The following is a 13200-nucleotide window of genomic DNA, read 5'->3' on the forward strand; positions in this document are numbered from 1 at the left end:
GGCCCAGAAGCGATACAGGTCTGAGCGTTACCATTGCACGTACTTGTGACAAAATCACATTCTTCGCCTGTATCGATACAAATCGGGCCTTTAGTATTCGGTGAAACATCTCCCAAGTTGGTGGAAGCAAAAGCTCCAACAAATTGACCCTAAAATTTTTTTACACTAAATTCATTAGCTACGAAACTATGAATTACTTTTCCTGGAAGAGTTTCATTATTGACGTAACTTTCTAACTGAATTGAAGCGTATCCCACATTATCAGAAGTCACCAAACAGTTAGTATTGTTCATAGAGGTTGGATGTACGGCAAACCAGTTTATTGCACCAATTGGTTCATTGTCGGAGGAACGAATGAATTTTATTTGAACCATTTCTTTATCAACATTGTGCTCATATCTAAAGACAGCAAAATATTTATTATAATTATAAAAATGATTTCTTTTTTGTTACTTTGCTCTCTCTTCTTCAGGATTATACAAATAGGATGCAGGACTCCGGTTAATATTAGCTTCAAGCAAAATTCCGGAATTTACATAAATCTTACCTTTAACCATGTTTTCATGTGCATTTATTATAGACTAAAGAAAATAGCTAGTGAAACAAACACAAATATTATCTCAAATGCCGTTTTACTTGCGTTATTCCTTCAACAAGAGTATCAAAACTTTCTTGAACGAAACCCAAGTTTGGAATATCAAACATAAGATCCATTAACCAGCCTCCTGGAGTAGAATGAGTGTGAGTACCACTTATTATCAAATTTTGTTCAGTGTAAGTGTCGTTATAAAGACCAGCCAAGTTTTTCAAAACCTATAAAATAACAATCAAAATTTGGATAAATCCTTAAAAATTAAAAAATTAATTACTTGTCTTCTGACTCCATGTGCCATCGATTGGGAATCAACAGTGACAAAAGCGACCCTACTTAAACCATCGTCAATGATGAAAGCTCGAGAGAATTGTCTCAAATGAAGACCACACCCTACTTGACTTAATTTAGCATAACCCATCTAAAATTTTCTTATAAAAAAAAAAAACAAAAATAATCTACAAAGGGCTTACAAAAATTATTTCGGCTGGTGGTCCTGTACAATCGGCCCTTCCAATTCCAATCTGGTATTCGCTCTGAACTAAACCATTTTTCAAAAAAAATACAAAAACCAAAATTGATCGTAGATTGACTTGCATTTTGAGTAATTGCTCCAAATTTGAGGAGAATCTTATTTATAAATAATGTTCAAATCCGTAGATACATAAATACTCGTAGATAACAATAGATTTAGTCTATTTATGTAACTGGATTAAGATAGAATGTAAGTTTGTTTACAAAGTTTCTAAAGATTATAAGTTTTTTTAAGTATCATAAACTTTTGATTGATTGAATTGAATGACTGTTTTTTCTTGTATTATTGTGTATTGCATGCTCTTATACTATATTAATCTTTTGAATAGCTTGAATAGCTTTATCAAAAGTTCCAAAATTTAGCTAATCCAATTTCCTGCTTCAACTTATCCTGTTGATGCGAAACTCCAAACATCAATAACCATTTTTTGTATATCAAGTTGCCTACCGCCATTTCATGCCCACAGCCGCCATCTTGTACACAAACGTTTTATACCCGAGAGCGTCATCTGCCCTCACTGTTCTCAAGTTTATCCTCCCTTCACTAGATGCCTCACCTATCGTTTTTTAGTCTCCTCCCATTCTAGAACAACACCAGATGGCCACACCTCCACAATAACATAAACAATCGGTATTTCGGAACACATGTTTTAGTGGAGAGAATAAGTAATGACACATGCAGATATAAATCGTTATTTCTTCTTGTCGGTCAGTTGCGTTCTGCCGGCAAAAAGTGAGTGATCGTGTTTGAACAAGAAGTGATGGTTTTTGATTGATTATTGACTCTGTGAGTATAGAAAGGGGGTGGCGCTTGGGGGGTTGGGGTGAAAAGTAGGTAGGTTCAGATGACATGTGTAGTTTGCTCTTAATTGGACCAAATGTTTTGATTGGGGTAATCGAAGATTACCAATTGCCGGAGTGATCTATTTTTAGACGCATTACAATTTCTCTCAATTTATTTCTGTTTAGTTTGAGTTGGACGGAATCTGGCGGTTAATAGCTTTATTTTTAATTGATAACGCAGCTTCTGAGTATGTCATACAAGCGAAATGAGTGCAATATGTGTACGTGATGAGGACTTCCTTCTAGACTGATAGCAGAGTGTTATCGCAGGCTTCATATGGTTTAATAATTATTCCAAATTGCTAAAGAACTAATTTTTCGTTTTAAAAAGTCATAAAATCATTTATAGTTTTGTATTTGTTAAGGTGAAATAAAATTTGCTTTGTTTTGTTATTACTCTTTATCTTTTTTATTACAAAATGTAGGCTAAGTTTTACGAATCAATTTTGTTTACTTCGATGATAAATATTTATTTTTTAATTCATACACATCAAAATTTACATTTTTCTCAAATTGAAAAATTTCTTTAATTTGTGTCAAAAACTGGCTCATTGATTGTACTAGTTTACAAATAACTTGTTTAATATACCTTTAATAAAATTATTATTTTTACGTTTATTTACTTTTAATTAAACAAAAATAATTGTTAATTTTTCTTATCACTTTACAGTTTTTTTACATGACGTGGTGGACTTTTTAAATATTTTTTTAAACTCTATATGAAATTATAACTTTCAGCTAAGGTTATAGTTTATAAAAATCGTGTAGATTAGTGTTATTTATGTTATTTTTGACGTCTGAGTTTAATACTCTCACATTTAATTTAACGTTTATTTCTGTTCCACTGTAAATTGAAATTGATTTCAAAACTGTTTTTGTTACTTGGATTACCGTGAAAGTAAAAATAATTGTAATTATTGCCATGTCATTGCCAAAAATCAATAGAAAGCGATTTTGGTGTAAAATTTGTCTAAAAATTGTTTTCACGAGACGTAACGAAATTGCAATAAAATATTTATGCATTTTTTATGTTTTTTTTTTTTTAATATGATTGCATTAAATTAAAGGCCAAGACTTAGAATGTACTTACAGTTTTGTACAAGGTGTTTAATTAAATAAAAAAGTCGTTAAGCTAAGTCGTTTTCAAAGCAAAAGCATACATACATACTGCGATTTTCAAGTCAAGCTTGCATTACTGAAATTATTCTAATTGTTGTTAAAATTTATAAATTACTAAATATTTTTGGAATATAATTATGTATTTTTTAAGTTAGTTATTTTATAATATTCTATCTTTTTTATGTACTTATTTATTATTTATTACTTTCTTTTTTACAATGTTGTGACACTGTGCTATTTTAACGTTTGACATTATTTCAAATTCTTTGGAGAGATGCAATTAGGTAATCGCCACCCAATAAGCTCTTTATTCCTACCGACAAAATTACACACACATTACATCACGACGTCATGTTTAATATTTTTTTAATCTTACATTACACATCAAGGTAAACATAATTTTACTCAATCCTTTCTTTGAAGATTCCCTCAGGTGGCTTCAACAACCCTACCAGAAACATGACATTATTTTTGACCCTCTGTACGACGCCAATTTTTTCTAATTTCAAAAACACAAACTCTAAAACAAGAGCAACCAGACCAAGTGCATATCCTCCCAATAAAACTCCAAAGCTTTCTTTAAAATGTGCCAATTTTAAAATTACCAATTTCTGTTCTTCTTTTGGAAGAATCTCGATTCGAATATTACTCCTCTGGATTTCTCTAAACCACTTAACTACAAAACCTCTCTCTACTATTTCTTGTACCCAGAAACATAAAGCTTCATTAAAGAGAGTTTTTTTGTTGATGTGAAAAGCCACCAAAAATGTAAGAAAATCAGTACCAATTCTTAAAGGAAAAAGGAGGGATTTTTCCAAAGGGTGCGATTCTAGAATAGAGCTGAAAATAAGGGATCCGTTTTGTTTTGTCAAAGCTGTGCGATTCATGAGATAAGTTTGGGTGTGATTCGTGATATAAAGACGTGTTTTGGCGGCTTTTTGGTGAGCTGTTACGTAAAGTAGGAGAAAAAGTCGTTCACAACGCCAGTCGGCAAAAACAATAACTTTGACAGCAGCTGCAGCTGCTATTGTATTCAATTTAACATCGTAGGAGCTTTGGGTGAAGATATTACTTAAATTTCCGAGATAAATCTAGTCTATACTAATACAAAAAAGAAAGAAAAAAGACACCAAAATGCGAAAAGACAGCCATTGGGGGAGCTGCGAGACACCACCCCCAATACAAATCTTTAAAACATCAAACATAGAATTAACGAAAGTCGCATTTTCGGAATCTTCACACAGGGCGAAGATGTAGAATACGAAAATCGTGACTGTAATACCGGCGAAGATTTTCTCCCAAAGTTCTAAATTAAATACGACAAAAAGTTTTCTATAAGATTTCAATCTTTTAGGTTTGGGGACTACTAGAAAAAGGTATTCACTATAAATGACAGACCCGTAGTCAAAAGGGTTGGTTTTGGCGTCGTTTAAACCCAACTGGCCAATAGCAACATCGATGATATTTTTTTCCAAGTCATTTGAAATTTTACGGATGGAACCGTTATTCAAAAATTCGTTTTGGTATCCAGATGGTTCCTTATATTATAGTTTAAAACCACTCACGTATGATATTAAATTAACTAAAGAAGCCATCGTTCCAGGTCTTTGTGGGTGAGTTATATTGATGACATACGGTGGTGTTTCGATATAACCCACTTTGAGGCGACAATTTTTTTCAAATAGTTTTTTCTCTTTAAAAATATCAGAAGGGTAGAAGCAGTTCTCCGATTTGATTAGACTTAAAGCAGTACACGATTTAGTGTTGAAAGGATACAAAATCTCATCCTCATGTACTACTAGAAATTTTCTAATTCGATTTTCCATTACTAGTTGTAAAACTTTAGACGTATTTTCAGTAACAAATATGTATTTTCCTTTAGAATCAAAATTTTGGTTAGTTGTGAAATAATCTCCATATAATAAAAAAATTTTAGTTTCAAAATTTTCAAAATTGTAAATATCTACAACGGTCACGGGTATTTGAGGCACATAAATTATATCTGTAAAATTATCAGCAGCCACAACCAAATTTGTTTCAACTAAAAAATCTTTTTGCATTATTGTTTTAAGACAAATGTTATTTTTTTCTAATGTTAAGAAAGACAAAATTGGGGTCAGAATTGCGTACATTGTTTCAAGACGTTTTGGAAAGAAATAAAAAGAAAGTAATATGACTTCTGAGATGATTTATTGTGTCCTAATGTCGTTATAAGCGCATTTTAAGTGTTTCTCTTGAGGCGTGTAATGGATTAAAGCTGAGATTAAGTCATTACCTGGGATAATTTGAGATCATTTTATTGAATTATTTCTGCTTTTTTTATATTTACATTGCTACCATTTTCTAATATTTTACTATAGAAGATTTTAGATTAAAAAGTCTGCATTATTACAATTTAAACAAGACTTAGGATTAACTCTGTTTTTATCAATTACTATTAAAAATTGTTAGAAAATTTTACAACAGTTTTCAAATGTTTTACATGATAGTTATTGTGTTTTAAGGTTGGAAAGGATAACTTTTTGGACTATTTAATTTGATTTTTTACGATTTGAAAAAACTCTAGTATTTTGAATGTTTTTTATTACTTTTTATACTTTTACTACTTTTTCAATATACAGATTTCAAGTTTTTTTGGAATATGTATTTAAAATATCTGTTTGAAAAGCAATCTAAAGCTACTGGTAAATGATTTTTAATTCTGTTACACACAAAAAAATATGTTTTTCCAAATTACATAATCCTTTCTTTGAAAACTCTCTCCGGTGGCTTCAAGAGCCTCAACAGAAACATAACATTATCTTTGACTTTCTGTACAAATCCGATCTTTTCCAATTTCAAAAACACAAACTCTAAAATAAAGGCTATCAAACCAAGAGCGTATCCTCCCAGTAAAACCCTGAAACTTTCTTCAAAATGTGCCAATTTCAAAACCACAATTTTTTTCTCTTCTTCTGGAAGAATCTCCGGTCGGACGTTACTCCTCCGAATATCATTGAACCACTTAACCAGAAAGCCTCTTTCTACGATTTCTTGTCCCCAAAACGCCAACGCTTCCCCAAAATGAATCTTCTTGTTCATATAGAACGCCACCAAAAAGGTGAGATAATCAGTAGTGAGCCTAAAATGGAAAAGAAGCGACTCTTCTGAAGGGAACGCTTCGAGGACACTCTTGAAAAGAAAAGTACCGTTTTGTTTTGTCAAAGCTGTGTGGTTCATAAGATAAGTTTGAGAGTGATTTGTGATAAAAAGGCGTTTTTTGGCGGCTGCTTTGTAACGTGAAGTTACGTAAACGAGAAGTAAATGTCTTTCAACACGCCAGTCAACGTAAAGCACGATTTTGACAGCACCTGCTGTTTCAAAGTTATTAACCTTGACGTCGTAGGAGTTTTGGGCGAAGATATTACTTAAATTTCCGAGATAAATCGAGTCCAAACTCAGGCAAAAAAGAAGAAAAAAAGACACTAAAATGCGAAAAGACAGCCATTGGGGGATTTGGGAGACACCACCACCAGTACAAATCATGAACACATCAAACATTGAATTGATGAAACTTGCATTTTCGAAATCTTCACATAGAGCAAAAATGTAGAAGACGAGTATCATGACGCCAATTCCAATGAAAATCTTTTTCCACAATTCTAGATTAAATACAACGAAAAGCTTTCGATAAGATTTCAGTTTTTTGGGTTTTGGGGCTACTAAATGGAGACAGTCACTATAAATGACAGGTCCGTAGTCAAAAGGGTTGGTTTTGGTGTCGTTTAAAGCCAATTGACCAATAGCAACATCGATGATACTTTTGTCTAAGTCCCTTGAAATTTTATGAATGGTACCATTACTTAAAAGTTCGTATTGGTACCGATTTGAGTTTTGGTATTCCAATTTGAAACCACTTAATTCCGATATTAAATTCATCAAAGAAACCATTACTCCAGGTCGTTGGGGATGTGATACATTGATAACATACGGAGGTGTTTTGATATAACCCACTTTGAGACGACAATTTTTATCAAAAAATTTCTTCTTCTTAAAAATGTCATGGGGGTAGTGACAATTTCTAGATTTCACTAACTGTAGTGTCGTACAAGATTTTGTGTTATAAGGATACAAAATTTGTCCTTTTTGAACCACCAGAAATTTTTTAAGTTGATTTTCTTCTACTAGTTTTAAAACTTTGGATTGATTTTCGGACACAAACACATATTTTCCTTTCGGATTAAAATTTTGTCCAATTTCGAATTTATCTCCATACACTAAGAAATTTTTGATACCGAAATTGCGAAAAACGACTGGTATTTCTGGTACATAAATGTCAGCAAAATTATCAGAAAGCACAGTCAAAGTTGACGCATTTGAAAAATCATTTTCTATGATTTTTCTGAGACAAGTATTATTTTTTTGTAATGCTAGAACGGTCAGAATTGGGTTTAATATTGTGTACATTGTTTCATATGATCAGTGAAATTAACTATACATAATTTGATTGATTTCTTGGTTTGGTGTAAGCGCATTTTGAGTGCTTCTCCTGGGATTGGTAATGGATTAGGTTGTTACAAGGGATAATTTTGCAAAAAAATATAATTTATGCTTATGTTCATGTTTATAAAACATTAATAAATATGTATATATATTTTTGTTGTGTTTTATAATTTCACATTTTCTCTTTTTATCACTATTTTGTACTATTCGGTTTTTGTCTTTCTCTTCTTCTATTAGCAACATCACAACAAAAAGCTTTATTTTGAACTTTCTCTTTTTCTATTAACAAAATTTTACCACTTTATTGCTAAAATGTTATTAGTAAACAGTCATAAATAAAGGTTACTTGACAAGGAAATATAGCGATTATGTTTTAAGTTATTGCACGATTGTTTCAACAATACAAGGAAGTTAAGACGATTCAAATGACCTCTTTATCGAAGATATTACATGTTTGGAAATTATCCTCGATCTTTATGTAGTATATGGAGTTTGAAAGAGTGAACCTACAGATAAACTCTTTCTCTTAAAAAAAAAATATATTTGTAGAGAATGCAAGGTTCCCACACCTATTATGTCATTAAATCTGCATGTGAAAGTGTTCTTGAAGATTTTCACGGCTTCTTCCCGGATTCACGTTCACTTTTTCGCCGATTTGTTCCAATCAAAACGAATTAGGTCTTGTAATTATACTAGTATTTCTTCAACTGTGTTAACTTGTAGTTAATAATCAGAAAATAATAAAGTAAAACTAAATATACTGATAATCATCAACAAGTAACAAAGCCACCGTTTGCAACGAAATTAATTAAACCAAGCTTCGCTGATTCTACAATTAATTATCTTCCGATAAAATCGCATTAATTCACTAAAACTACAATTGGCCATTACCCTTTATTATGTTACGCTTCAATAAATTGTCGTGTCAAGTTCAATGTTAAATATCGTATTTCCATAAACAGCGGTGAAATTATTTAAATGTATAAACATGTCACTGTTCTTACCTCTGATGTAATTTATGCTTAAAATTTGCATAAAAGTGGGCATCCCTTGGGAAGATCTTTGTTGCTTGAGTAAGAGTAATTGTTTGCAAGTGTGCAATGGAAACCTTAGCGCAAATAACATTTAGATGGTATATTACATCATTTAGAATAATTTTTATGGCATTAAATAGAGTTGGTGAGACAATAAGATGAGGTTTTATGTAATCGGCAGTTGGTGATTCGGTACAAGGATTAGAAATTTGCCAGGGAAAAGTCTTAGGTTTACTTGAGGTAAAAAACAATTTTATTTGGTTTTTGAGGAGGCTGGCTAAGGTAATTATTGTGTTCAATGATTAAGTTGTTGCGAAATAAGCAGTTTCGTAAATGCCAAGTTGCTAGAATCAACATTAAATAAATTATACACCAGCAGCATCTTTCATTTAGCACTTCTTTAATCACACAAGAAGTGGTAAAAAATGAATTAAATGATTAATTACCTACATTTATTTACTATTTTGATTTAAAAAGGGTTGTAATATTGTCTGATTTTTATTATTTTTCATTTTACATTACATACGATCAGTAGATTATTATTTCAGAAAAGCGTAGTTGACTAGTCGTGATTATTGTGGTGATATTTTTTGTAAAGTATAGTTTCTTAATTTAAAATAATAGTTATTTATGTATTAAAGATATAATAAGGAAATTATGGCCCCGAGGGAATGTTTAAAGTTTAAAGCCCGGCGTTAGGAGGACTTTTAATGTTCTGTTTATGCAATGTTTTATTTTATTTTGAATTGTGTTTTGCTTTTCTTAAATTAGAATTTAATAGTTTCGGCGAATTTGGTATAAAATTCGAGATCGCATATTTTGCTGTTATTATGAATGCCAAACGTTACATAAAAAAATCCCAAGGGCTATGAAGGTCATTTTATGCCCGTTTTTTAGGACTTACAAACAAGTTTATAGTTCCAAAATAAAATAAAAAGAATTTAAAAAAATTACTATAAGATTGTAATATTTAATTTTAATCGTCTTTGTTTCATTTCTTTTTTCTCAATTCTTTCCTTGCAGATTTTCCATTTCTGCGTCTAATATTCTATTGAATAAGATATGAAAAAAGTGGCTCTTGTCTTGTGTTTTTAAATGAAATATCACACGATTTTGTCTTTTTTCAATTAAAAATAAATATAATTTTTCAAATTTTTATAATGTATGTATTGCTCATGGTCTTTCATTCATTTAAAAGAAAAAACTAGGGGTTGTCAATGTGCAAGTAAGAAAATACCGAACATTTTAATGTAGGCTTCTTTACTTAAAATTAAGAAAAATAAATTATGATTTAGCAGTGGTATAATTTGATTTAGCAGTGTGTAAACTTTTTGTTTTATTTATAAAATGACATTAATAAAGGTTCAAAATACGCGTTTGTGTACAATTTTTTATCAGTTTCTCCTTAGATCCTCTATTTTCAAGCATCCTTTGCTGCGAAGTATTTTATTCATTCCACTGCACTTTGATAAGATTCATAATTCTGCGACCTTGCGTAATCACATTCTGATGAGCACGTTCCGCCTCGAGCTAACAATCACTCTCTACGAGAGATAAACTTTGGCAAAACCTTACAAAACATCAAATTAATAATCATTAAACTTGCTAAAATCTCTTCTCTAGTTCTCTCACAAGGTTAATACCTCTATCTGATCAGTCAACACTTCACATTACAACGTAACAATCTTACATAAACACGACAAATCGCAATTTTATTAATGTTTATGCAATTTAACAGTCGTGATTTTGTTTATTTTCTTATAGGCGAACACAAAATGGCAAATTCTTTGTTGTTGCAAGCGGGTTTATTGATTTGCTCGATTTGTGCAGTTAGGAGTGAGGTTTTCACTGCACTTGCTGATTTAGAGGACCTTCTAGAAACCGAAGCTCTTTTAATTAACACACTTGAAAATTATATCAAAGCAGAAGAAGAAAAGTTGGGGTATTTGAGGAGGTTGGTAGGCATAAAAATGATCCAAACAAGCATTATTGGATTTTTTTCAGATATGCAGCAATTTACAAAAATCAGCACAATAAAGCTTCTGAAAACGTCCAGGTGTATGTTGCCAATCCCATTAATGCTTACACTCTTGTTAAAAGACTAACAGCAGATTGGCGAGAGGTCGAAAATTTGATCAACAGTGATTTGAGTTTAGGTAATTTTCGTGGGTATTTTTTTGGAGGAAAATAATAGTTTTTCTTTAAGATTGTTTGGCAAATATAACCCATATTAAGGAAACGATGAAATTTCCGACTGATGAAGACCTTAACGGGGCTGCCGTAGCCTTGACTCGCCTCCAAGACACCTACCGCCTCGACACCTCCTCCTTGGCTCGAGGCGAACTAAACGGAGTGAAATACAGCTCGGAATTGAGCGCTGCTGATTGTTTCGAATTAGGCAGACAATCTTACAACAATGAGGATTATTATCACACTCAATTGTGGATGCGAGAAGCCGACGCTAGACTCAAGAGAGAGGCTAATGAAACGGTAGACAGGAGCGATATACTGGAATATCTGGCTTTTTCGACGTATAAACAAGGTTTGTTTGTGACATAATTGAGAGACTTGCTTTGACTTTCTTCCAGGTAACATCCCTCTAGCATTGGATCTTACAAACAAACTCTTGGAAATACTTCCAAGTCATCCGCGAGCACTCGGAAACAAAATATATTACGAAGATGAGTTAGAGAAATCTGTAAATATAAAGATAAAAGGCGATAATGGGGCAGAAGCTGAAGCGGAATTGAAACCAGACATTGATCCTTACGGCCGTGAATTTTACGAACAATTGTGCCGGGGGGAAATCTCCCTCCCGGTGGAGAAAGCCTCCAAATTGAAATGTTTTTACCTAAGTAGGAACAACAACTTCCTCAAAATTGCTCCCTTCAAAGTTGAAGAAGCTCACCACAAACCCGACATTTTTATCTTTCACGGTGTCTTAGCCGATAGTGAGATTGCAACGATAAAACGAATGGCTCAACCTAGGGTATGTATTTTATGACTTGATTTATATTGGCACTACTGTCCAAATATAGTTCAAGAGAGCCACTGTTCAAAACACTGACACTGGCGAGCTAGAAATCGCTCAATACAGAATTAGCAAATCAGCATGGCTCAAGGAGGAAGAACACAAACACATCGCTGATGTCTCTCAAAGAGTCAGCGATATGACAGGACTGACAATGTCAACAGCTGAAGAACTCCAAGTTGTCAATTACGGAATTGGCGGCCATTATGAACCCCATTTTGATTTCGCCCGAGTAAGTTGTTTAACTCACTTTAACTTTTCGTTTTACTAATTTTTTTAAAGAGGGACGAGAGAAACGCCTTCAAGAGTCTCGGAACTGGCAACAGAATCGCAACAGTGCTATTCTATGTGAGTATAATCTATTTCAAAATTGTCAGTACAAAGTTTTTTGTTTAGATGAGTGATGTAGAACAAGGTGGCGCGACGGTTTTTCCTAGCATCAATGTTTCGTTATGGCCCCAAAAAGGCTCAGCTGCCTTCTGGTACAATCTTTACCCGAGTGGTGATGGTGATAAAATGACAAGACATGCGGCATGTCCGGTTTTAACCGGCTCAAAATGGGGTAATTTTGGCTTTATTAATTTTCTTACTTTATTATGTTGGTATTTGCAGTTTCAAATAAGTGGATCCACGAACGCGGGCAAGAATTTCTCAGGCCTTGTACTTTGGAAAGACCCAGTGAGGATTTAGTGGCGTGACTGAAGACTGTTCCTAAATAATTTTAATGTTTTTGCTTTAAACAAAGATTAGCTTTAATTTATTTTGACGTGTAATCATATTAGAGAAATAAAGCCGATTTCATATAAAGTGTACTGTTATTATTTGGAGGACTATAAAGTAAGGATACAGTGCGGAACTTTGAAACAAACTTCAATTGCAGGATCAATCAATTTAGGTAAACGGAAATTTATTGTCTACTTTCTTAATTAATATGAACTCTGGTGCTGCAACTTTTCTTTAGTAATCAAATATTTTTTCATCGACCTTGCCTACAAATTTGATTTTTTTCTTTGTGAAACACAATGTAAGCTTAATTAATTAACAAAAGTAAATCCTAATGAAAATTGTAAAACAACACACAAAGGAAATAAAATAAAAAAATAAATATAAAATAGTAAAAATAAAATCATTAATGCAGAAGAAAACTGTAGTCTCTTTTTCAGACCACGTTCTCTCAATGACGGAATAAATGTAAAAAGGCTTTGAAACTAACGAATTGAAGATTGGGGACCAAAAATTAAATTTGTATGGTTAGTAACTTAAAGAATATTTAAGAAGTAACAATTACTTAATTGAGATTATTTTTTACTTTCTCGTTTTCGCGAAAAATTCACTTATTTCAAAATTATCTTTTCGTCATTGTTTTTTTTTCTTAATCCTTAAATTAAAGAAAACAAAAGTTTCTCAAGCACAAGAAATTTTCAGATTAAAAAATAAATCAATTCAATAGGAATGTTTTTACAGCAACTTGAAGTCAAAACTAATTTTTTTTTTAGATAAAAATAGAAAATTTGAAATAGAACATTAATAAGAAATAATGGAGTGCTGAAACATTGGAGAAAGCT

The 13200-nt window shown here is 32.2% G+C and overlaps 4 protein-coding genes across 4 annotated transcripts in view; 1 reads left to right on the forward strand and 3 right to left on the reverse strand.

Moving 5' to 3' along the window:
* The window catches only part of LOC123010180 (neutral ceramidase-like), a 2828-nt gene extending 1618 nt beyond the window's left edge, over nucleotides 1–1210 (reverse strand). The window contains exons 1-6 of the mRNA XM_044406879.1: nucleotides 1066–1210; nucleotides 870–1013; nucleotides 637–813; nucleotides 454–581; nucleotides 198–399; nucleotides 14–149 (exon numbers count right to left, since the gene is read on the reverse strand). Of these exons, the coding sequence (XP_044262814.1) occupies nucleotides 14–149; nucleotides 198–399; nucleotides 454–581; nucleotides 637–813; nucleotides 870–1013; nucleotides 1066–1191 (913 nt within the window). The 5' untranslated portion in view covers nucleotides 1192–1210. The remainder of the gene's footprint in view (nucleotides 1–13; nucleotides 150–197; nucleotides 400–453; nucleotides 582–636; nucleotides 814–869; nucleotides 1014–1065) is intronic.
* A 536-nt stretch (nucleotides 1211–1746) lies between these two features.
* On the forward strand, nucleotides 1747–12442 carry LOC123010347 (prolyl 4-hydroxylase subunit alpha-1-like). The gene is made up of 9 exons (XM_044407192.1): nucleotides 1747–1913; nucleotides 10369–10558; nucleotides 10609–10760; nucleotides 10811–11146; nucleotides 11193–11593; nucleotides 11643–11867; nucleotides 11918–11983; nucleotides 12032–12197; nucleotides 12248–12442. The coding sequence occupies exons 2-9, from the start codon at nucleotides 10380–10382 to the stop codon at nucleotides 12331–12333; spliced, it is 1611 nt and encodes a 536-aa protein (XP_044263127.1). The 5' UTR covers nucleotides 1747–1913; nucleotides 10369–10379; the 3' UTR covers nucleotides 12334–12442.
* On the reverse strand, nucleotides 3490–5220 carry LOC123010181. Its single transcript, XM_044406880.1, is given in 1 exon segment — nucleotides 3490–5220. A coding segment is annotated over 1 exon segment (1731 nt).
* Nucleotides 5782–7534, reverse strand: LOC123010346. Its single transcript, XM_044407191.1, has one exon. The coding sequence runs from the start codon at nucleotides 7532–7534 to the stop codon at nucleotides 5822–5824; it is 1713 nt and encodes a 570-aa protein (XP_044263126.1). The 3' UTR covers nucleotides 5782–5821.
* Nucleotides 12443–13200: the final 758 nt, after the last annotated feature.

The sequence above is a fragment of the Tribolium madens genome, unplaced genomic scaffold (assembly GCF_015345945.1).
Source record: "Tribolium madens isolate multiple individuals breed KSU strain unplaced genomic scaffold, Tmad_KSU_1.1 Scaffold_7;HRSCAF=85;Tcas5.2_LG10, whole genome shotgun sequence".
In the NCBI taxonomy this organism is placed as follows: domain Eukaryota; kingdom Metazoa; phylum Arthropoda; class Insecta; order Coleoptera; family Tenebrionidae; genus Tribolium; species Tribolium madens.

Excerpts from the sequence above, each read along its gene's own strand:
- LOC123010347 (XM_044407192.1), top strand. The coding sequence starts at position 10,380 with ATGGCAAATTCTTTGTTGTTGCAAGCGGGTTTATTGATTTGCTCGATT. Across the intron at positions 10,761-10,810 it reads CAACAGTGATTTGAGTTTAG|ATTGTTTGGCAAATATAACC; the intron begins GTAATTTTCGTG and ends TTTTTCTTTAAG. Across the intron at positions 11,147-11,192 it reads TTTTTCGACGTATAAACAAG|GTAACATCCCTCTAGCATTG; the intron begins GTTTGTTTGTGA and ends ACTTTCTTCCAG.
- LOC123010346 (XM_044407191.1), bottom strand. The coding sequence starts at position 7,534 with ATGTACACAATATTAAACCCAATTCTGACCGTTCTAGCATTACAAAAA.